At 46.5% G+C, this 25,723-nt stretch overlaps 1 protein-coding gene across 4 annotated transcripts in view; it reads right to left on the bottom strand.

Annotated features, from left to right (window-relative positions):
- LOC140398353 (solute carrier family 15 member 2-like) overlaps positions 1–25,723 on the bottom strand; it is a 689,895-nt gene that overhangs the window by 162,885 nt on the left and 501,287 nt on the right. For all 4 annotated transcript variants that reach the window (XM_072486942.1, XM_072486941.1, XM_072486944.1 and 1 more), the window contains 2 exons: positions 8,558–8,635; positions 553–635 (listed from right to left, as the gene is read on the bottom strand). In XM_072486942.1, coding sequence (XP_072343043.1) covers positions 553–635; positions 8,558–8,635 — 161 coding nt within the window. The remainder of the gene's footprint in view (positions 1–552; positions 636–8,557; positions 8,636–25,723) is intronic.

Raw genomic sequence — 25,723 nt, 5'->3', positions numbered from 1 at the left:
TTACACTTACACTGATGCTGCCGCACTGACATTCCACACTGAGGAACAGCTTCAGCGGCAAATCAATAGACTCACTCACGTTTGTAAAGGATTTGGTTTGACCAGTAAGAAAATGCCATGGTCCAGGATGTTGCCACAGCACCATCTATCAGCATTGACAATGTGATGCTGGAAGCTGTTGATAGCTTTACGTATTTAAGCACCACAATCGCAAGCAAACTGTCAACATATGCATCCCTGCACTTGTGACATCCAAGCCGAGTTAGAGCATTTGGCACAAAAGCAACCTGACTGAGAATAGCAAACTGTGAGTCTACCAGGCCTGTGACCTCAGTGCACTCCTCTGCAATAATAAGATCTGGACAATGTTAGCAGGAGAAATGTTTAACAGTTTCGACCTTCACTGTCTCAGATTATCCTTGGCAACTCTTACCAGGGCAATGCCAAACAACCCAGAGGACCTGGACTATGCGGATTCGATCAACATTCGCTCAGGGAGTCACCACACGTTCGCCGCACAGAGAGTGATGTACCAAATGGTTTGTGACTTACCCCTGTGGCATTCAACACTTTGCAGAATAGGTTTCCTGTTGCCGGATAAATTTTGTACGTAGGGGTTCCCACTGCAAAAATCACTGAAAAACATGACACATTAGCTCAGGCCTGGAGGGTTAATCTCAGTCACTCAGTTCAATTACACAAGTTCTTTAATTCAACCTTAAAGAATCAGCATCACAAAATCACACAGTGCAGAAGAGGCCCTTCAGCCCATAGATTCTGCACCGACACATAAAAAACACCTGGGGCGGGATTCTCCATCGGCGGGATCCTCCGCTTCACCAACAGCACACTCACGCCCGCGGATTTCCCAACGGCGTGGGGGTGGCCACAATGGGAAACCCCATTGGCCAGCTGCCGGGTCGGGGGATCCGACTGTCGGTGGGGCGCACCGCATCAGATAATGGGTCTGGAGAGATGGAGAATCCCACCCCTGACCTACCTACTTAATCCCATTTACCAGCACTTGGCCTAGAGCCTTGAATGTTATGACGTGCCAAGTGCTCATCCAGGTACTTTTTAAAGGATGCAAGACACGTAAAAAACACCTGGGGCGAGATTCTCCATCGGCGGGATCCTCCGCTTCACCAGCAGCACACTCACGCCCGTGGATTTCCCAATGTGAGGTAATGCATTTTGGAAGGTCTAATGCAGGTAGGGAATATACAGTGAATGGTAGAACCCTCAAGATTATTGAAAGTCAAAGAGATCTAGGAGTACAGGTCCACAGGTCATTGAAAGGGGCAACACAGGTGGAAAAGGTAGTCAAGAAGGCATACGGCATGCTTGCCTTCATTGGCCGGGGCATTGAGTATAAGAATTGGCAAGTCATGTTGCAGCTGTATAGAACCTTAGTTAGGCCACACTTGGAGTATAGTGTTCAATTCTGGTCGCCACACTACCAGAATGATGTGGAGGCTTTAGAGAGGGTGCAGAAGAGATTTACCAGAATGTTGCCTGGTATGGAGGGCATTAGCTTTGAGGAGCAGTTGAATAAACTCGGTTTGTTCTCACTGGAACGAAGGAGGTTGAGGGGCGACCTGATAGAGGTCTACAAAATTATGAGGGGCATAGACAGGGTGGATAGTCAGAGGCTTTTCCCCGGGGTAGAGGGGACAATTACTTGGGGGCATAGGTTTAAGGTGAGAGGGGCAAGGTTTAGAGTAGATGTACGAGGCAAGTTTTTTACGCAGAGGGTAGTGGGTGCCTGGAACTCGCTACCGGAGGAGGTGGTGGAAGCAGGGACGATAGTGACATTTAAGGGGCATCTTGACAAATACATGAATAAGATGGGAATAGAGGGATACGGACCCAGGAAGTGTAGAAGATTGTAGTTTAGTCGGGCAGCATGGTCGGCACGGGCTTGGAGAGCCGAAGGGCCTGTTCCTGTGCTGTACATTTCTTTGTTCTTTGTTCTTTGTTCTAAGACAATCCGCCTCTACCATCCTCCCAGGCAGTGCATTCCAGACCGTCACCACCCTCTGGGTAAAAAGGTTTCCCCTCACATTCCCCCTAAATCTTGAACTTGTGTCCTCTCATAACTGACTCTTCAACTAAGGGGAGCAACTGCTCCCTATCAGGTCGCCCCTAGTCTTCTCTGCTCCAATGAAAACAACTCAATCCTATCCAATCTCTCTTCAAACTTAAATGTTCCAGCACAGGCAACATCCTGGTGAATCGCCTCTGCACCCCCTCCAGTGCAATCACATCCTTTCCATAATGTAGCGACCAGAATTGCACACAGTACTCCAGCTGTGGCCTCACAGAAGTTCTATACAGTTCTATCATGACCTCCCTGCTTTTGTAATCTATGCCTCAATTGATAACCATGATGTGGTGATGCTGGCATTGGACTGGGGTGAGCACAGTAAGAAGTCTTACAACACCAGGTTAAAGTCCAACAGGTTTATTTCGAATCACAGCTCCTTCCCCAGGTGAATGAAGAGGTATGTTCCAGAAACATATATATCGACAAAGTCGATGCAGGGACCCGTAACAATGAGGCCCATGTAGCCACCCGGGCTATCATTAAGCGGTGCATCGGACTCCTCAAGGTGCGATTCCAATGTCTCCAGTGCTCTGGTGGTGCAGTACACGCTCCAGAGGGTCGCCCGCTTTGTGGTGGTCTGCTGTATCCTCCACAATCTTGCACAGCAATGAGATAACATGTTGGAGGTGGAGGGGAGGAACATATGGCCACCTCCGAGGAGGAGGAGGAGGAGGTACCGGACCAGGAGGGGCTGGATCACGAGCCCGGGGAGGACCTGTAGCACCAGCCATTGGCTGGAGGACAGGTGGCGACAGTGAGAGTCCGGCAAGCCCGAAGTGTTAGAGAGGCCCTCATCCTCCCCCACTTCACATAGGACGTGGCCTTGTCCGTCATTCCCTTTCCCCACCCCCCCCCCTTCCCACCGCCCATCCCCATCCCTCAGCCTTCCCCTCACCCCCATTCCCATCTCCCTTCCCCCTGACCCTGACCCACCCTCAAGGGTCTGTGTAACCACACACCAGGGTGATGGGAGTGTGTCAGCACTGTCAGCGGATACCTGTTGGAGGCAAGGGGTGATGATAGCCCACTGAGAGCTGAGCAATGGTGGTCCTCGACGTATTTGGCCTTCCGTGCTTTACCGCTGTGCCTAGGTGTAATTCCCGGGATGCACATCAGAGGACGAGGGAGCCTGCTGCCAATCGCACCCCACGGCCTTCGATGCCCCTAGCGGTCATTCTCTAAGAGCCCTGGAGCCGGATGGTCCTGGCTAACTTGCCAGCAGCACATGCCCCGCCATGCCACCCTGTTCCAGGTGCTGACTCCAAGATGTGCCGTTGTCAGGGGGGTAGGTCGCGGGGGAGCTGGTTGGCACCCATCGTCCCCTCCTCCTATTTGGTGCCCATAAGGCCCGGGGGTTCAACTCGGGGAAAGGGGAAGCTGGATCGAGCCCTGGCTGCCCCTGCGTCATCTGGCTGTGCCAGCCCTCTAATGTCTGCAGCACAATGTTGACACCCTCGGCGATGATCTTCAGTGACTGGGACATGCTGTGGATCCCCCTGCAATGACCACCTGGAACTACTGGAACAAGGTTCGCAGCACCTCACCTATGCCCACCTGAGATTGGGACACGCCCCGCAATGCCTCATCAAGGTCCACCTGGTACTGGGTCACGCTACAGCGCGCTATGCATTGGACACCTCAACTTATGCTGCCGACGTCATGCACCAAGCTCTCCACTGCGGTCGTCACTCTAGCAGTGTTGGTCTTGGTGCCACGCATCGCCGGCGCTGGCAGCCTCTGGGACTCCTCCAATCGGCTATGGACCCGCTGGAGTATCACTGACATCCCCCTCTGAGTTCTGTCACATCGCCTGTCTGGGACCTCTCCTGCCTGTTGTGGGCCAACTTCTCCTGCGGGGAAATAGTGAGGGCATTGTGAGCCACACTTGTCATTCATTGCGGGGGGGTGGGGGTTGGGGGATATGGGGTGTATGCGGTGGGGTGGTGAGTATGGGAGATGGGGATGGAGGTGGGGCGGCCTGGACATCACTGCTGGACATGGGTGCTTAGCCTTTTGTGCGCATGGGTGGTGCATTCTCGGTGGTGGGGGGGGGGGGGTGCTTGGGGGTCCGGTGCCAACCCACCCCTGCAGTCCAGTGGAGGTTGTGATCATTTTACGGCACTAGGTGCCGCTCCTCCTGGTGACACTCCCCGAGCTGATGGCCACTGCCACTTCCTCCCAGGTGGGACTTGCTGCCCTGTGGCTGACCCTCTGAGACCCTTGGGGGTACAGGGCATCCCGTCTGCCTTCTACCACACCAAACAATCTGCCCAGGTTGGCACCCCAAATCGGGGGGCGTGCTGGTCTCCTTGGTGGCATGGCTGTGAGCTGAGTGGGGTTGGCTGTGCAGGAGTAGTTTAAGTGCTGCTCTCCCTTGTTAACAGGGAGTTAGCAAGTGCGAAATAGCCGGTGGAACCATCATTTGCTGTGTGAAGCCCGTGGGACCTCGTTAGGTGGACCAATTAATGTTTTATAGTGGTGACAGCCTCGCCAGTCCGAGAGTTGGGAAACTCGGGGCAGTTCCCGCTCTCTCCCACACTTAGAAACTTTTCCATTAAATAGCGCCCTAAATGTGATCCTGCAATTGGACTGCATTTACTAAATAGTCCTCAGCATGCTAGTAGTTAAGCTGACAACCAATTTAAGATTGTCAGTCTGGCTCGCATTTGTGTGTATTGAAAGCTTCAAATATTATGCTGTGTTCTTTGCAGACAGGAAGAACATGTACACACCACACATTGTGCCTGTCTCAGCTAAACAAAATAAGTGACAGCAATTCACTGGTTCATTCCTCAAGGCATTGAATTGACCCATCAGAGTCAAGCTATCTGGTTTAAATTTCAAACAATGCTTGGCAGTTAACTGTCAGTCACCATCAACTGGTGCTTTCACCATGGTCATGCCTCCATCAATCACGGTCCACTTTGCAGCCAATCAGCATTTTCTTCTCATATAGGATGAATTGTTGTTTCCTTTGCACTTGGTTTTCCTGCACAATGTTCTCATGAGTGCAAAATGAAAGTTTCAACAAAAAATCTATTTTTTTCAGTTATACTCAAGATCTTTTTTATGTTGTTGTCATTACGGTATAGAGTTTGACTGAATAGTAGAAATAAGCACCTTAAACAAAAAGGAGGAGTTAGGGGTTGTGTTCCTGCCTCTGAGATAGAAGATACAAAAGTGTTTGAGCTCCAATCCAGATAGGTCCAATGAGTGAAGGTCTCAAAGTATTGGGTGGGCACTCAGTTGGGTACTCGGGTCTGGCTGAAGTGATCACTGGCTCAGCATAGTGTTCCGGGTTGGGTTGAAGCTCCTCTGCAGACAGTCCAAGTGACTGGATCACCATTTCCCTCATACTGTGTTGTCATGTTTTGGGGGCATGTGTGTCCACTGGGTATGGCTAGACACCCCCCACCTGACGGTGTAATGGGTAGATGGGACTCGTCAGCCTTGGTTGGAAGGCCTCTTCCCTAATGTGTGGTTTATGACCCTGACGTGCGTGACTAGAGGTTGGGCCTAATCTGACCCAGAACACAACGGGCAGAAATGAAAGTGATTGTAAAAATAGAGAAGCTGAAATTATAACAGAAAGTGCCGGAGATACATGGGGGTCAATGAGCATCAAGTTAACATTTCAATGGAACTCTTATATTAGGACTGAATATTAAAAGATAGGAGGGAGCAAAAGGAAGAGATCGGCAATCGAACACAACAGTGTCCAATCACTGAGACAAAATGTTAAACGGATGTCAAACTGCAAACAGCAGATAAGTAGACAGATTTTGGAAAAGAGTAAAAACAACAGGGTTGTGGTGATGGGAGACTTCAACTTCCCCAATATTGACTGGGACTCACTTAGTGCCAGGGGCTTAGACGGGGCGGAGTTTGTAAGGAGAATCCAGGAGGGCTTCTTAAAACAATATGTAAACAGTCCAACTAGGGAAGGGGCGGTACTGGACCTGGTATTGGGGAATGAGCCCGGCCAGGTGGTAGATGTTTCAGTAGGGGAGCATTTCGGTAACAGTGACCACAATTCAGTAAGTTTTAAAGTACTGGTGGACAAGGATAAGAGTGGTCCGAGGATGAATGTGCTAAATTGGGGGAAGGCTAATTATAACAATATTAGGCGGGAACTGAAGAACATAGATTGGGGGCGGATGTTTGAGGGCAAATCAACATCTGACATGTGGGAGGCTTTCAAGTGTCAGTTGAAAGGAATACAGGACCTGCATGTTCCTGTGAGGAAGAAAGATAAATACGGCAATTTTTGGGAACCTTGGATGACGAGTGATATTGTAGGCCTCGTCAAAAAGAAAAAGGAGGCATTTGTCAGGGCTAAAAGGCTGGGAACAGACGAAGCCTGTGTGGCATATAAGGAAAGTAGGAAGGAACTTAAGCAAGGAGTCAGGAGGGCTAGAAGGGGTCACAAAAAGTCATTAGCAAATAGGGTTCAGGAAAATCCCAAGGCTTTTTACACGTACATAAAAAGCAAGAGGGTAGCCAGGGAAAGGGTTGGCCCACTGAAGGATAGGCAAGGGAATCTATGTGTGGAGCCAGAGGAAACGGGCGAGGTACTAAATGAATACTTTGCATCAGTATTCACCAAAGAGAAGGAATTGGTAGATGTTGAGTCTGGAGAAGGGGGTGCAGATAGCCTGGGTCACATTGTGATCTAAAAAGACGAGGTGTTGGGTGTCTTAAAAAATATTAAGGTAGATAAGTCCCCAGGGCCTGATGGGATCTACCCCAGAATACTGAAGGAGGCTGGAGAGGAAATTGCTGAGGCCTTGACAGAAATCTTTGGATCCTCGCTGTCTTCAGGGGATGTCCCGGAGGACTGGAGAATAGCCAATGTTGTTCCTCTGTTTAAGAAGGGTAGCAAGGATAATCCCGGGAACTACAGGCCGGTGAGCCTTACGTCAGTGGTAGGGAAATTACTGGAGAGAATTCTTCGAGACAGGATCTACTCCCATTTGGAAGCAAATGGACGTATTAGTGAGAGGCAGCACGGTTTTGTGAAGGGGAGGTCGTGTCTCACTAACTTGATAGAGTTTTTCGAGGAGGTCACTAAGATGATTGATGCAGGTAGGGCAGTAGATGTTGTCTATATGGACTTCAGTAAGGCCTTTGACAAGGTCCCTCATGGTAGACTAGTACAAAAGGTGAAGTCACACGGGATCAGGGGTGAACTGGCAAGGTGGATACAGAACTGGCTAGGCCATAGAAGGCAGAGGGTAGCAATGGAGGGATGCTTTTCTAATTGGAGGGTTGTGACCAGTGGTGTTCCACAGGGATCAGTGCTGGGACCTTTGCTCTTTGTAGTATATATAAATGATTTGGAGGAAAATGTAACTGGTCTGATTAGTAAGTTTGCAGACGACACAAAGGTTGGTGGAATTGCGGATAGCGATGAGGACTGTCTGAGGATACAGCAGGATTTAGATTATCTGGAGACTTGGGCGGAGAGATGGCAGATGGAGTTTAATCCGGACAAATGTGAGGTAATGCATTTTGGAAGGTCGAATGCAGGTAGGGAATATACAGTGAATGGTAGAACTCTCAAGAGTATTGAAAGTCAAAGAGATCTAGGAGTACAGGTCCACAGGTCATTGAAAGGGGCAACACAGGTGGAGAAGGTAGTCAAGAAGGCATACGGCATGCTTGCCTTCATTGGCCGGGGCATTGAGTATAAGAATTGGCAAGCCATGTTGCAGCTGTATAGAACCTTAGTTAGGCCACACTTGGAGTATAGTGTTCAATTCTGGTCGCCACACTACCAGAAGGATGTGGAGGCTTTAGAGAGGGTGCAGAAGAGATTTACCAGAATGTTGCCTGGTATGGAGGGCATAAGCTATGAGGAGCGGTTGAATAAACTCGGTTTGTTCTCACTGGAACGAAGGAGGTTGAGGGGCGACCTGATAGAGGTATACAAAATTATGAGGGGCATAGACAGAGTGGATAGTCAGAGGCTTTTCCCCAGGGTAGAGGGGTCAATTACTAGGGGGCATAGGTTGAAGGTGAGAGGGGCAAGGTTTAGAGTAGATGTACGAGGCAAGTTTTTTACGCAGAGGGTAGTGGGTACCTGGAACTCGCTACGGTAGGAGGTAGTGGAAGCAGGGACGATAGGGACATTTAAGGGGCATCTTGACAAATATATGAATAGGATGGGAATAGAAGGATACGGACCCAGGAAGTGTAGAAGATTGTAGTTTAGTCGGGCAGTATGGTCGGCACGGGCTTGGAGGGCCGAAGGGCCTGTTCCTGTGCTGTACATTTCTTTGTTCTTTGTTCTTTGTTCTTTGCTTCCCGAGAAGCAAGAATAAAAGGAAAGGGAACCTTTCCCTGTGAATGAGTGGTGTACATTGAAACACTGGCATACCTTAGCGCACCAGCTGTATGTGTTCAGCATTGAGACTACTAGAAGCAACGTCACACAAAAAATAAACTTACCTAAAGCCATTAACATGGTGATTGCAGGCACTCCAAATGCCAGAATGTAGCAGTCTGCATTAAAACACTGGACATCCTCTGTGTGCAAAGACAGAGCATTGTTCATTATAACAGTAACTACTCACTTTCACTACACCCTTCAGTGTCTGTAATACTCTACAGCGGCCAGACATTGGCACATACTAGTCAGACAGTAGGGCTCATTGATCAGACTTTACAAAAGCAAATACTGCGGGTGCGGGAAGTCTGAAATATAAACAGGAATCATAGAATCTCCACAGTGCAGAAGGAGGCCATTCGGCCCATTGAGTCTGCACCGACCCTCTGAAAGAGCACCCTACCCATGTCCAATCCCCCACCCTATCCATTGGATAGAAGAGGGGCAGAAATGGTTGTTGGAGGTCCCTGGTTATAGATGTTTCAATAAGATTAGGGAGGGTGGTAAAAGAGGTGGGGGGGGGTGGCATTATTAATTAGAGATAGTATAACAGCTGCAGAAAGGCAGTTCGAGGAGTATCACCCTATTGAGGTAGTATGGGTTGAAGTCAGAAATAGGAAAGGAGGAGTCACCTTGTTAGGAGTTTTCTATAGGCCCCCCAATAGTAGCAGAGATGTGGAGGAACAGATTGGGAAACAGATTTTGGAAAGGTGCAGAAGTCATAGGGCAGTAGTCATGCGCGACTTTAACTTCCCAAATATTGAGTGGAAACTCTTTAGATCAAATAGTTTGGATGGGGTGGTGTTTGTGCAGTATGTCCAGGAAGCTTTTCTAACACAGTATGTAGATTGTCCGACCAGAGGAGGGGCAATATTGGATTTAGTACTGGGTAATGAGCCAGGGCAAGTGATAGATTTGTTAGTGGGGGAGCATTTTGGAGATAGTGACCACAATTCTGTGACTTTCACTTCAGAAATGGAGAGGGATAGGTACGTGCAACAGGGCAAGGTTTACAATTGGGGGAAGGGTAAATACGATGTTGTCAGACAAGAATTGAAGTGCATAAGTTGGGAACATAGGCTGGCAGGGAAGGACACAAGTGAAATGTGGAACTTGTTCAAGGAACAGGTGCTACGTGTCCTTGATATGTATGGCCCTATCAGGCAGGGAAGAGATGGTCGAGTGAGGGAACCATTGTTGTCAAGAGAGGTTGAATGTCTTGTTAAGAGGAAAAAGGTGACTTATGTAAGGCTGAGGAAACAAGGTTCAGACAGGGCATTGGAGGGATACAAGATAGCCAGGAGGGAACTGAAGAAAGGGATTAGGAGAGCTAAGAGAGGGCATGAACAATCTTTGGCGGGTAGGATCAAGGAAAACCCCAAGGACTTTTACACATATGTGAGAAATATGAGAATGACGAGAGCGAGGGTAGGTCCGATCAAGGACAGTAGCGGGAGATTGTGTATTGAGTCTGAAGAGATAGGAGAGGTCTTGAACGAGTACTTTTCTTCTGTATTTACAAATGAGAGGGGCGATATTGTTGGAGAGGACAGTGTGAAACAGATTGGTAAGCTCGAGGAAATACTTGTTAGGAAGGAAGATGTGTTGGGCCTTTTGAAAAACCTGAGGATAGACAAGTCCCCCGGGCCTGACGGGATATATCCAAGGATTCTATGGGAAGCAAGAGATGAAATTGCAGAGCCGTTGGCAATGATCTTTTCGTCCTCACTGTCAACAGGGGTGGTACCAGGGGATTGGAGAGTGGCGACTGTCGTGCCCCTGTTCAAAAAAGGGACTAGGGATAACCCTGGGAATTACAGGCCAGTTAGTCTTACTTCGGTGGTAGGCAAAGTAATGGAAAGGGTACTGAAGGATAGGATTTCTGAGCATCTGGAAAGACACTGCTTGATTAGGGATAGTCAGCACGGATTTGTCTTGCCTTACAAATCTTATTGAATTCTTTGAGGAGGTGACCAAGCATGTGGATGAAGGTAAAGCAGTGGATGTAGTGTACATGGATTTTAGTAAGGCATTTGATAAAGTTCCCCATGGTAGGCTTATGCAGAAAGTAAGGAGGCATGGGATAGTGGGAAATTTGGCCAGTTGGATAACGAACTGGCTAACCGATAGAATTCAGAGAGTGGTGGTGGATGGCAAATATTCAGCCTGGATCCCGGTTACCAGTGGCGTACCGCAGGGATCAGTTCTGGGTCCTCTGCTGTTTGTGATTTTCATTAATAACTTGGATGAGGGAGTTGAAGGGTGGGTCAGTAAATTTGCAGACGATACGAAGATTGGTGGAGTTGTGGATAGTAAGGAGGGCTGTTGTCGGCTGCAAAGAGACATAGATAGGATGCAGAGCTGGGCTGAGAAGTGGCAGATGGAGTTTAACCCTGAAAAGTGTGAGGTTGTCCATTTTGGAAGGACAAATATGAATGCGGAATACAGGGTTAACGGTAGAGTTCTTGGCAATGTGGAGGAGCAGAGAGATCTTGGGGTCTATGTTCATACATCTTTGAAAGTTGCCACTCAAGTGGATAGAGCTGTGAAGAAGGCCTATGGTGTGCTAGCGTTCATTAACAGAGGGATTGAATTTAAGAGCCGTGAGGTGATGATGCAGCTGTACAAAACTTTGGTAAGGCCACATTTGGAGTACTGTGTACAGTTCTGGTCGCCTCATTTTAGGAAGGATGTGGAAGCTTTGGAAAAGGTGCAAAGAAGATTTACCAGGATGTTGCCTGGAATGGAGAGTAGGTCTTATGAGGAAAGGTTGAGGGTGCTAGGCCTTTTCTCATTAGAACGGAGAAGGATGAGGGGCGACTTGACAGAGGTTTATAAGATGATCGGGGAATAGATAGAGTAGACAGTCAGAGACTTTTTCCCCGGGTGGAACAAACCATTACAAGGGGACATAAATTTAAGGTGAAAGGTGGAAGATATAGGAGGGATATCAGAGGTAGGTTCTTTACCCAGAGAGTAGTGGGGGCATGGAATGCACTGCCTGTGGAAGTAGTTGAGTCGGAAACATTAGGGACCTTCAAGCAGCTATTGGATAGGTACATGGATTACAGTAAAATGATAGTGTAGATTTTTTTGTTCTCAAGGGCAGCACGGTAGCATTGTGGATAGCACAATTGCTTCACAGCTCCAGGTCCCAGGTTCGATTCCGGCTTGGGTCACTGTCTGTGCGGAGTTTGCACGTCCTCCCCGTGTCTGCGTGGGTTTCCTCCGGGTGCTCCGTTTCCTCCCACAGTCCAAAGATGTGCGGGTTAGGTGAATTGGCCAATGATGAATTGCCCTTAATGTCCAAATTGCCCTTGGTGTTAGGTGGAAGTGTTGAGTTTGGGTAGGGTGCTCTTTCCAAGAGCCGGTGCAGACTCAAAGGGCCGAATGGCCTCCTTCTGCACTGTAAATTCAATGATAATCTATGATTAATCTAGGACAAAGGTTCGGCACAACATCGTGGGCCGAAGGGCCTGTTCTGTGCTGTATTTTTCTATGTTCTATGTTCTATCACTGACAGACACAGGGACAGATTAAATATCACTGACAGAAACAGGGTCGGATCAAATATCACTGACAGAAACAGGGTCGGATCAAATATCACTGACAGACACTGAGACAGATCAAATATCACTGACAGACACAGGGACGGATCAAATATCACTGACAGACACAGGTACAGATCGAATATCACTGACAGACACTTGGGCAGATCAAATATCACTGACAGGCACTAAGACAGATCAAATATCACTGACAGACACTAAGACAGATCAAATATCACTGACAGACACTGGGACAGATCAAATATCACGGACAGACACTGAGACAGATCAAATATCACTGACAGACACTGGGACAGATCAAATATCACTGACAGACACTGGGACAGATCAAATATCACTGACAGAGACAGGGACGGATCGAATATCACTGCCAGACACTGGGACAGATCTGAAATCACTGACAGACACAGGGACAGATCAAATATCACTGAAAGAAACTGAGACAGATCAAATATCACTGACAGACACTGAGACGGGTCAAATATCACTGACAGACACAGGGACGGATCAAATATCACTGACAGACACTGGGGAAGATCAATATCACTGACAGACACAGGGACAGATCAAATATCACTGACAGACAGAGGGACGGATAAAGTATCACTGACAGACACTGGGACAGGTCAAATATCACTGACAGACACTGGGACAGATCAAATATCACTGACAGACACTGGGGCAGATCAAATATCACTGACAGATACTGGGACAGATCAAATGTAACTGACAGACATTGGGACAGATCAAATATCACTGACAGACACAGGAACGGATTGAACATCACTGACAGACACTGGGACAGATCAGAAATCACTGACAGACACAGGGACGGATCAAATATCACTGACAGACACAGGGACAGATCGAATATCACTGACAGACACTGAGACAGATCAAATATCACTGACTGACACAGGGACGGATCAAATATCACTGACTGACACAGGGATGGATCAAATATCACTGACAGACACTGGGACAGATCAAATATCATTGACAGACACTGGGACAGATCAAATATCACTGACAGACACTGGGGCAGATCAATATCACTGACAGACACAGGGACAGATTAAATATCACTGACAGACACAGGGTCGGATCAAATATCACTGACAGACATTTGGGCTGATCAAATATCACTGATATACACAGGGTTGGATCAAATATCACTGACAGACACAGGCACTGGTCGAATATCACTGACAGACACTGGGACAGATCTAATATCACTGACAGACACTGAGACAGATCAAATATCACTGACAGAGACTGGGACAAATCAAATATCACTGACAGACATTGATACAGATCACATATCACTGAGAGAAACGGGGACGGATTGAACATCACTGACAGACACTGGGACAGATTAGAAATCACTGACAGACACTGGGGCAGATCAAATATCACTGACAGACACAGGGACAGATCAAGTATCACTGACAGACACAGGGACAGAGCAAATATCACTGACAGACACTGGGGCAGATCAAATATCACTGACAGATACTGGGACAGATCAAATGTAACTGACAGACATTGGGACAGATCAAATATCACTGACAGACACAGGGACGGATTGAACATCACTGACAGACACTGGGACAGATCAGAAATCAGTGACAGACACTGGGGCAGATCAAATATCACTCACAGACACAGGGACAGATCAAGTCTCACTGACAGACACAGGGACGGATCAAATATCACTGACAGACACTGAGACAGATCAAATATCACTGACTGACACAGGGACGGATCAAATATCACTGACAGACACAGGGACAGATCGAATATCACTGACAGACACAGGGACGGATCGAATATCACTGACAGAAACTGGGATAGATCAGAAATCACTGACTGACACAGAGGCAGATCAAATATCACTGACAGACACAGGGGCAGATCAAATATCACTGACAGACACTGGGACAGATCAAATATCACTGACAGACACTGGGACAGATCTGAAATCACTGACAGACACAGGGACAGATCAAATATCACTGACAGAAACTGAGACAGATCAAATGTCACTGACAGACACTGGAAGAGATCAAATATCACGGACAGACACTGAGACAGATCAAATATCACTGACAGACACTGGGACAGATCAAATTTCACTGACAGACACTGGGACAGATCAAATATCACTGACAGACACTGGGACAGATCAAATATCACTGACAGACACTGGGACAGATCAAATATCACTGACAGACACTGGGGCAGATCAATATCACTGACAGACACAGGGACAGATTAAATATCACTGACAGACACAGGGTCGGATCAAATATCACTGACAGACATTTGGGCAGATCAAATATCACTGATATACACAGGCACTGGTCGAATATCACTGACAGACACTGGGACAGATCTAATATCACTGACAGACACTGAGACAGATCAAATATCACTGACAGACACTGGGACAAATCAAATATCACTGACAGACATTGATACAGATCACATATCACTGACAGAAACGGGGACGGATTGAACATCACTGACAGACACTGGGACAGATTAGAAATCACTGACAGACACTGGGGCAGATCAAATATCACTGACAGACACAGGGACAGATCAAGTATCACTGACAGACACAGGGACGGATCAAATATTACTGACAGAGACAGCGACGGATCGAATATCACTGACAGACACGGGGATAGATCAGAAATCACTGACTGACACAGGGACAGATCAAATATCACTGCCAGACACTGGGACAGATCTGAAATCACTGACAGACACAGGGACAGATCAAATATCACTGAAAGAAACTGAGACAGATCAAATATCACTGACAGACACTGGAAGAGATCAAATATCACGGACAGACACTGAGACAGATCAAATATCACTGACAGACACTGGGACAGATCAAATATCACTGACAGACACTGGGACAGATCAAATATCACTGACAGACACTGGGACAGATCAAATATCACTGACAGACACTGGGGCAGATCAATATCACTGACAGACACAGGGACAGATTAAATATCACTGACAGACACAGGGTCGGATCAAATATCACTGACAGACATTTGGGCAGATCAAATATCACTAATATACACAGGGTTGGATCAAATATCACTGACAGACACAGGCACTGGTCGAATATCACTGACAGACACTGGGACAGATCTAATATCACTGACAGACACTGAGACAGATCAAATATCACTGACAGACACTGGGACAAATCAAATATCACTGACAGACATTGATACAGATCACATATCACTGACAGACACAGGGACAGATCAAGTATCACTGACAGACACAGGGACAGATCAAGTATCACTGACAGACACAGGGACAGATCTAATATCACTGACAGACACATGGACGGATCGAATATCACTGACAGACACTGGGATAGATCAGAAATCACTGACTGACACAGGGGCAGATCAAATATCACTGACAGACACAGGGGCAGATCAAATATCACTGACAGACACTGGGACAGATCAAATATCACTGACAGACACTGGGACAGATCAAGTATCACTGACAGACACAGGGACGGATCAAATATCACTGACAGACACTGAGACAGATCAAATATCACTGACAGACACAGGGACGGATCAAATATCACTGACAGGCACAGGGACAGAGCGAATATCACTGACAGAGTCAGGGACGGATCGAATATCACTGACAGACACTGGGATAGATCAGAAATCACTGACTGACACAGGGGCAGATCAAATATCACTGACTGACACAGGGGCAGATCAAATATCACTGACAGAGAGTGGGACAGATCAAATATCACTGCCAGACACTGGGACAGATCTGAAATCACTGACAGACACAGGGACAGATCAAATATCACTGAAAGAAACTGAGACAGATCAAATATCACTGACAGACACTGAGACGGGTCAAATATCACTGACAGACACTGGGGCAGATCAAATATCACTGACATACAGAGGGACAGATCAAGTATCACTGACAGACACAGGGACGGATCAAATATCACTGACAGACACTGAGACAGATCAAATATCACTGACTGACACAGGGACGGATCAAATATCACTGACAGACACAGGGACAGATCGAATATCACTGACAGACACAGGGACGGATCGAATATCACTGACAGACACTGGGGCAGATCAAATATCACTGACAGACAGAGGGACAGATCAAGTATCACTGACAGACACAGGGACGGATCAAATATCACTGACAGACACTGAGACAGATCAAATATCACTGACTGACACAGAGACGGATCAAATATCACTGACAGACACAGGGACAGATCGAATATCACTGACAGACACAGGGACGGATCGAATATCACTGACAGACACTGCGATAGATCAGAAATCACTGACTGACACAGGGGCAGATCAAATATCACTGACAGACACTGGGTCAGATCAATATCACTGACAGACACTGAGACAGATCACAAATCACTGACAGACACTGGGGCAGATCAAATAGCACTGACAGACACAGAGACAGAGCACAAATCACTGACAGACACTGGGGCAGATCAAATAGCACTGACAGACACAGGGACAGATCAAGTATCACTGACAGACACAGGGACAGATCAAGTATCACTGACAGACACAGGGACAGATCTAATATCACTGGCAGACACAGGGACGGATCGAATATCACTGACAGACACTGGGATAGATCAGAAATCAATGACTGACACAGGGGCAGATCAAATATCACTGACAGACACTGGGGCAGATCAAATATCACTGACAGACACTGGGACAGATCAAATATCACTGACAGACACTGGGAAAGAACTGAAATCACTGACAGACACAGAGACAGATCAAATATCACTGACAGAAACTGAGAAAGATCAAATATCACTGACAGACACTGAGACAGGTCAAATATCACTGACAGACATAGGGACGGATCAAATATCACTGACAGACACTGAGACAGATCAGAAATCACTGACAGATACTGGGCAGATCAAATATCACTGACAGACACAGGGACGGATCAAGTATCACTGACAGACACTGGGACAGATCAAATATCACTGACAGACACTGGGACAGATCAAATATCACTGACAGACACTGAGACAGATCAGAAATCACTGACAGAGACTGGGGCAGATCAAATATCACTGACAGACACTGAGACAGATCATATATCACTGACAGGCACTGGGGCAGATCAAATATCACTGACAGACACAGGGACAGATCAAGTTTCACTGACAGACACAGGGACGGATCAAATATCACTGACAGACACTGAGACAGATCAAATATCACTGACTGACACAGGGACGGATCAAATATCACTGACAGACACAGGGACAGATCGAATATCACTGACAGACACAGGGACAAATCAAATATCACTGACAGACATTGATACAGATCACATATCACTGACAGACACAGGGACAGATCAAGTATCACTGACAGACACAGGGACAGATCAAGTATCACTGACAGACACAGGGACAGATCTAATATCACTGACAGACACATGGACGGATCGAATATCACTGACAGACACTGGGATAGATCAGAAATCACTGACTGACACAGGGGCAGATCAAATATCACTGACAGACACAGGGGCAGATCAAATATCACTGACAGACACTGGGACAGATCAAATATCACTGACAGACACAGGGGCAGATCAAATATCACTGACAGACACTGGGACAGATCAAATATCACTGACAGACACTGGGACAGATCAAGTATCACTGACAGACACAGGGACGGATCAAATATCACTGACAGACACTGAGACAGATCAAATATCACTGACAGACACAGGGACGGATCAAATATCACTGACAGGCACAGGGACAGAGCGAATATCACTGACAGAGTCAGGGACGGATCGAATATCACTGACAGACACTGGGATAGATCAGAAATCACTGACTGACACAGGGGCAGATCAAATATCACTGACTGACACAGGGGCAGATCAAATATCACTGACAGAGAGTGGGACAGATCAAATATCACTGCCAGACACTGGGACAGATCTGAAATCACTGACAGACACAGGGACAGATCAAATATCACTGAAAGAAACTGAGACAGATCAAATATCACTGACAGACACTGAGACGGGTCAAATATCACTGACAGACACTGGGGCAGATCAAATATCACTGACAGACAGAGGGACAGATCAAGTATCACTGACAGACACAGGGACGGATCAAATATCACTGACAGACACTGAGACAGATCAAATATCACTGACTGACACAGGGACGGATCAAATATCACTGACAGACACAGGGACAGATCGAATATCACTGACAGACACAGGGACGGATCGAATATCACTGACAGACACTGGGGCAGTTCAAATATCACTGACAGACAGAGGGACAGATCAAGTATCACTGACAGACACAGGGACGGATCAAATATCACTGACAGACACTGAGACAGATCAAATATCACTGACTGACACAGAGACGGATCAAATATCACTGACAGACACAGGGACAGATCGAATATCACTGACAGACACAGGGACGGATCGAATATCACTGACAGACACTGCGATAGATCAGAAATCACTGACTGACACAGGGGCAGATCAAATATCACTGACAGACACTGGGTCAGATCAATATCACTGACAGACACTGAGACAGATCACAAATCACTGACAGACACTGGGGCAGATCAAATAGCACTGACAGACACAGAGACAGAGCACAAATCACTGACAGACACTGGGGCAGATCAAATAGCACTGACAGACACAGGGACAGATCAAGTATCACTGACAGACACAGGGACAGATCAAGTATCACTGACAGACACAGGGACAGATCTAATATCACTGGCAGACACAGGGACGGATCGAATATCACTGACAGACACTGGGATAGATCAGAAATCAATGACTGACACAGGGGCAGATCAAATATCACTGACAGACACTGGGGCAGATCAAATATCACTGACAGACACTGGGACAGATCAAATATCACTGACAGACACTGGGAAAGAACTGAAATCACTGACAGACACAGAGACAGATCAAATATCACTGACAGAAACTGAGAAAGATCAAATATCACTGACAGACACTGAGACAGGTCAAATATCACTGACAGACATAGGGACGGATCAAATATCACTGACAGACACTGAGACAGATCAGAAATCACTGACAGATACTGGGCAGATCAAATATCACTGACAGACACAGGGACGGATCAAGTATCACTGACAGACACTGGGACAGATCAAATATCACTGACAGACACTGGGACAGATCAAATATCACTGACAGACACTGAGACAGATCAGAAATCACTGACAGAGACTGGGGCAGATCAAATATCACTGACAGACACTGAGACAGATCATATATCACTGACAGGCACTGGGGCAGATCAAATATCACTGACAGACACAGGGACAGATCAAGTTTCACTGACAGACACAGGGACGGATCAAATATCACTGACAGACACTGAGACAGATGAAATATCACTGACTGACACAGGGACGGATCAAATATCACTGACAGACACAGGGACAGATCGAATATCACTGACAGACACAGGGACGGATCGAATATCACTGACAGACACTGCGATAGATCAGAAATCACTGACTGACTCAGGGGCAGATCAAATATCACTGACAGACACTGGGGCAGATGAATATCACGGACAGACACTGGGACAGATCAGAAATCACTTACAGACACTGGGCAGATCAAATATCACTGAGAGACACAGGGACTGATCAAGGATCACTGACAGACACTGGGACAGATCAAATATCACTGACAGACACTGGGACAGATCAAATATCACTGACAGACACAGGGACAGATCAAGTATCACTGACAGACACAGGGACAGATCAAGTATCACTGACAGACACAGGGACAGATCAAGTATCACTGACAGACACAGGGAGAGATCTAATATCACTGACAGACACAGGGACGGATCGAATATCACTGACAGACACTGGGATAGATCAGAAATCACTGACTGACACAGGGGCAGATCAAATATCACTGACAGACACAGGGGCAGATCAAATATCACTGACAGAAACTGGGACAGATGAAATATCACTGACAGACGCTGGGACAGATCTGAAATCACTGACAGACACAGGGACAGATCAAATATCACTGACAGACACAGGGGCAGATCAAATATCACTGACAGACACTGGGACAGATCAAATATCACTGACAGACACTGGGACAGATCTGAAATCACTGACAGACACAGGGACAGATCAAATATCACTGACAGAAACTGAGAAAGATCAAATATCACTGACAGACTCTGGGACAGATCAAATATTACTGACAGACACTGAGACAGATCATATATCACTGACAGACACTGGGGCCGATCAAATATTACTGACAGACACAGGGACAGATCAAGTATCACTGACAGACACAGGGACGGATCAAATATCACTGACAGACACTGAGACAGATCAAATATCACTGACTGACACAGGGACGGATCAAATATCACTGACAGACACAGGGACGGATCGAATATCACTGACAGACACTGCGATAGATCAGGAATCACTGACTGACACAGGGGCAGATCAAACATCACTGACAGACACTGGGGCAGAACAATATCACTGACAGACACAGGGACAGAATAAATATCACTGATAGACACAGGGTCGGATCAAATATCACTGACAGACACTCGGGCAGATCAAATATCACTGATATACAATGGGATGGATCAAATATCACTGACAGACACAGGGACGGGTCGAATATCACTGACAGACACTGGGACAGATCAGAAATCACTGACAGATACTGGGCAGATCAAATATCACTGACAGACACAGGGACGGATCAAGTATCACTGACAGACACTGGGACAGATCAAATATCACTGACAGACACTGGGACAGGTCAAATATCGCTGACAGACACTGAGACAGATCAGAAATCACTGACAGACACTGGGACAGATCAAATATTACTGACAGACACTGAGACAGATCATATATCACTGACAGACACTGGGGCAGATCAAATATCACTGACAGACACAGGGACAGATCAAGTATCACTGACAGACACAGGGACGGATCAAATATCACTGACAGACACTGAGACAGATCAAATATCACTGACTGACACAGGGACAGATCAAATATCACTGACAGACACAGGGACAGATCGAATATCACTGACAGACACAGGGACGGATCGAATATCACTGACAGACACTGCGATAGATCAGAATCACTGACTGACACAGGGGCAGATCAAATATCACTGACAGACACTGGGGCAGATCAATATCACTGACAGACACAGGGACAGATTAAATATCACTGATAGACACAGGGCCGGATCAAATATCACTGACAGATACTCGGGCAGATCAAATATCACTGATATACACAGGGATGGATCAAATATCACTGACAGACACAGGGACGGGTCGAATATCACTGACAGACACTGGGACAGATCAGAAATCACTGACAGATACTGGGCAGATCAAATATCACTGACAGACACAGGGACGGATCAAGTATCACTGACAGACACTGGGACAGATCAAATATCACTGACAGACACTGGGACAGATCAAATATCACTGACAGACACTGAGACAGATCAGAAATCACTGACAGACACTGGGCCAGATCAAATATCACTGACAGACACAGGGACAGATCAAGTATCACTGACAGACACAGGGACAGATCAAGTATCACTGACAGACACAGGGACAGATCTAATATCACTGACAGACACAGGGACGGATCAAATATCACTGACAGACACTGGGATAGATCAGAAATCACTGACTGACACAGGGGCAGATCAAATATCACTGACCGACACTGGGGCAGATCAAATATCACTGACAGACACTGGGACAGATCAAATATCACTGACAGACACTGGGACAGATCTGAAATCACTGACAGAGACAGGGACAGATCAAATATCACTGACAGAAACTGAGAAAGATCAAATATCACTGACAGACACTGAGACAGGTCAAATATCACTGACAGACACAGGGACGGATCAAATATCACTGACAGACACTGAGACAGATCAAATATCACTGACAGACACTGAGACAGGTCAAATATCACTGACAGACACAGGGACAAATCAAATATCACTGACAGACACAGGGACCGATCGAATATCCCTGATAGACACAGGGACGGATCGAATATCACTGACAGAAACTGGGATAGATCAGAAATCACTGACTGACACAGGGGCAGATCAAATATCACTGACAGACACAGGGGCAGATCAAATATCACTTACAGACACTGGGACAGATCAAATATCACTGACAGACACTGGGACAGATCAAATATCACTGACAGACACTGGGACAGATCAAATATCACTGACAGACACTGAGACAGATCACAAATCACTGACAGACACTGGGGCAGATCAAATAGCACTGACAGACACAGGGACAGATCAAGTATCACTGACAGACACAGGGACAGATCAAGTATCACTGACAGACACAGGGACAGATCTAATATCACTGACAGACACAGGGACGGATCGAATATCACTGACAGACACTGGGATAGATCAGAAATCAATGACTGACACAGGGGCAGATCAAATATCACTGACAGACACTGGGGCAGATCAAATATCACTGACAGACACTGGGACAGATCAAATATCACTGACAGACACTGGGAAAGATCTGAAATCATTGACAGACACAGAGACAGATCAAATATCACTGACAGAAACTGAGAAAGATCAAATATCACTGACGGACACTGAGACAGGTCAAATATCACTGACAGACATAGGGACGGATCAAATATCACTGACAGACACTGAGACAGATCAGAAATCACTGACAGATAGTGGGCAGATCAAATATCACTGACAGACACAGGGACGGATCAAGTATCACTGACAGACACTGGGACAGATCAAATATCACTGACAGACACTGGGACAGATCAAATATCACTGACAGACACTGAGACAGATCAGAAATCACTGACAGAGACTGGGGCAGATCAAATATCACTGACAGACACTGAGACAGATCATATATCACTGACAGGCACTGGGGCAGATCAAATATCACTGACAGACACTGGGACAGATCAAGTATCACTGACAGACACAGGGACGGATCAAATATCACTGACAGACACTGAGACAGATCAAATATCACTGACTGACACAGTGACGGATCAAATATCACTGACAGACACAGGGACAGATCGAATATCACTGACAGACACAGGGACGGATCGAATATCACTGACAGACACTGCGATAGATCAGAAATCACTGACTGACACAGGGGCAGATCAAATATCACTGACAGACACTGGGGCAGATGAATATCACTGACAGACACAGGGACAGATTAAATATCACTGATAGACAGAGGGTCGGATCAAATATCACTGACAGACACTCGGGCAGATTAAATATCACTGATATACACAGGGATGGATCAAATATCACTGACAGACACAGGGACGGGTCGAATATCACTGACAGACACTGGGACAGATCAGAAATCACTGACAGACACAGGGACGGATCAAATATCACTGACAGACACTGAGACAGATCAAATATCACTGACAGACACTGAGACAGGTCAAATATCACTGACAGACACAGGGACGAATCAAATATCACTGACAGACACAGGGACCGATCGAATATCCCTGATAGACACAGGGACGGATCGAATATCACTGACAGAAACTGGGATAGATCAGAAATCACTGACTGACACAGGGGCAGATCAAATATCACTGACAGACACAGGGGCAGATCAAATATCACTGACAGAAACTGAGAAAGATCAAATATCACTGACAGACACTGAGACAGGTCAAATATCACTGACAGACACAGGGACGGATCAAATATCACTGACAGACACTGAGACAGATCAAATATCACTGACAGACACTGAGACAGGTCAAATATCACTGACAGACACAGGGACAAATCAAATATCACTGACAGACACAGGGACCGATCGAATATCCCTGATAGACACAGGGACGGATCGAATATCACTGACAGAAACTGGGATAGATCAGAAATCACTGACTGACACAGGGGCAGATCAAATATCACTGACAGACACAGGGGCAGATCAAATATCACTTACAGACACTGGGACAGATCAAATATCACTGACAGACACTGGGACAGATCAAATATCACTGACAGACACTGGGACAGATCAAATATCACTGACAGACACTGAGACAGATCACAAATCACTGACAGACACTGGGGCAGATCAAATAGCACTGACAGACACAGGGACAGATCAAGTATCACTGACAGACACAGGGACAGATCAAGTATCACTGACAGACACAGGGACAGATCTAATATCACTGACAGACACAGGGACGGATCGAATATCACTGACAGACACTGGGATAGATCAGAAATCAATGACTGACACAGGGGCAGATCAAATATCACTGACAGACACTGGGGCAGATCAAATATCACTGACAGACACTGGGACAGATCAAATATCACTGACAGACACTGGGAAAGATCTGAAATCATTGACAGACACAGAGACAGATCAAATATCACTGACAGAAACTGAGAAAGATCAAATATCACTGACGGACACTGAGACAGGTCAAATATCACTGACAGACATAGGGACGGATCAAATATCACTGACAGACACTGAGACAGATCAGAAATCACTGACAGATAGTGGGCAGATCAAATATCACTGACAGACACAGGGACGGATCAAGTATCACTGACAGACACTGGGACAGATCAAATATCACTGACAGACACTGGGACAGATCAAATATCACTGACAGACACTGAGACAGATCAGAAATCACTGACAGAGACTGGGGCAGATCAAATATCACTGACAGACACTGAGACAGATCATATATCACTGACAGGCACTGGGGCAGATCAAATATCACTGACAGACACTGGGACAGATCAAGTATCACTGACAGACACAGGGACGGATCAAATATCACTGACAGACACTGAGACAGATCAAATATCACTGACTGACACAGTGACGGATCAAATATCACTGACAGACACAGGGACAGATCGAATATCACTGACAGACACAGGGACGGATCGAATATCACTGACAGACACTGCGATAGATCAGAAATCACTGACTGACACAGGGGCAGATCAAATATCACTGACAGACACTGGGGCAGATGAATATCACTGACAGACACAGGGACAGATTAAATATCACTGATAGACAGAGGGTCGGATCAAATATCACTGACAGACACTCGGGCAGATTAAATATCACTGATATACACAGGGATGGATCAAATATCACTGACAGACACAGGGACGGGTCGAATATCACTGACAGACACTGGGACAGATCAGAAATCACTGACAGACACAGGGACGGATCAAATATCACTGACAGACACTGAGACAGATCAAATATCACTGACAGACACTGAGACAGGTCAAATATCACTGACAGACACAGGGACGAATCAAATATCACTGACAGACACAGGGACCGATCGAATATCCCTGATAGACACAGGGACGGATCGAATATCACTGACAGAAACTGGGATAGAT

This window comes from Scyliorhinus torazame, chromosome 21 (genome assembly GCF_047496885.1).
Source record: "Scyliorhinus torazame isolate Kashiwa2021f chromosome 21, sScyTor2.1, whole genome shotgun sequence".
Classification (NCBI taxonomy): domain Eukaryota; kingdom Metazoa; phylum Chordata; class Chondrichthyes; order Carcharhiniformes; family Scyliorhinidae; genus Scyliorhinus; species Scyliorhinus torazame.
Note: the sequence above shows the minus strand (reverse complement) of the source record. Positions and strands in the feature narration are given on the sequence as shown.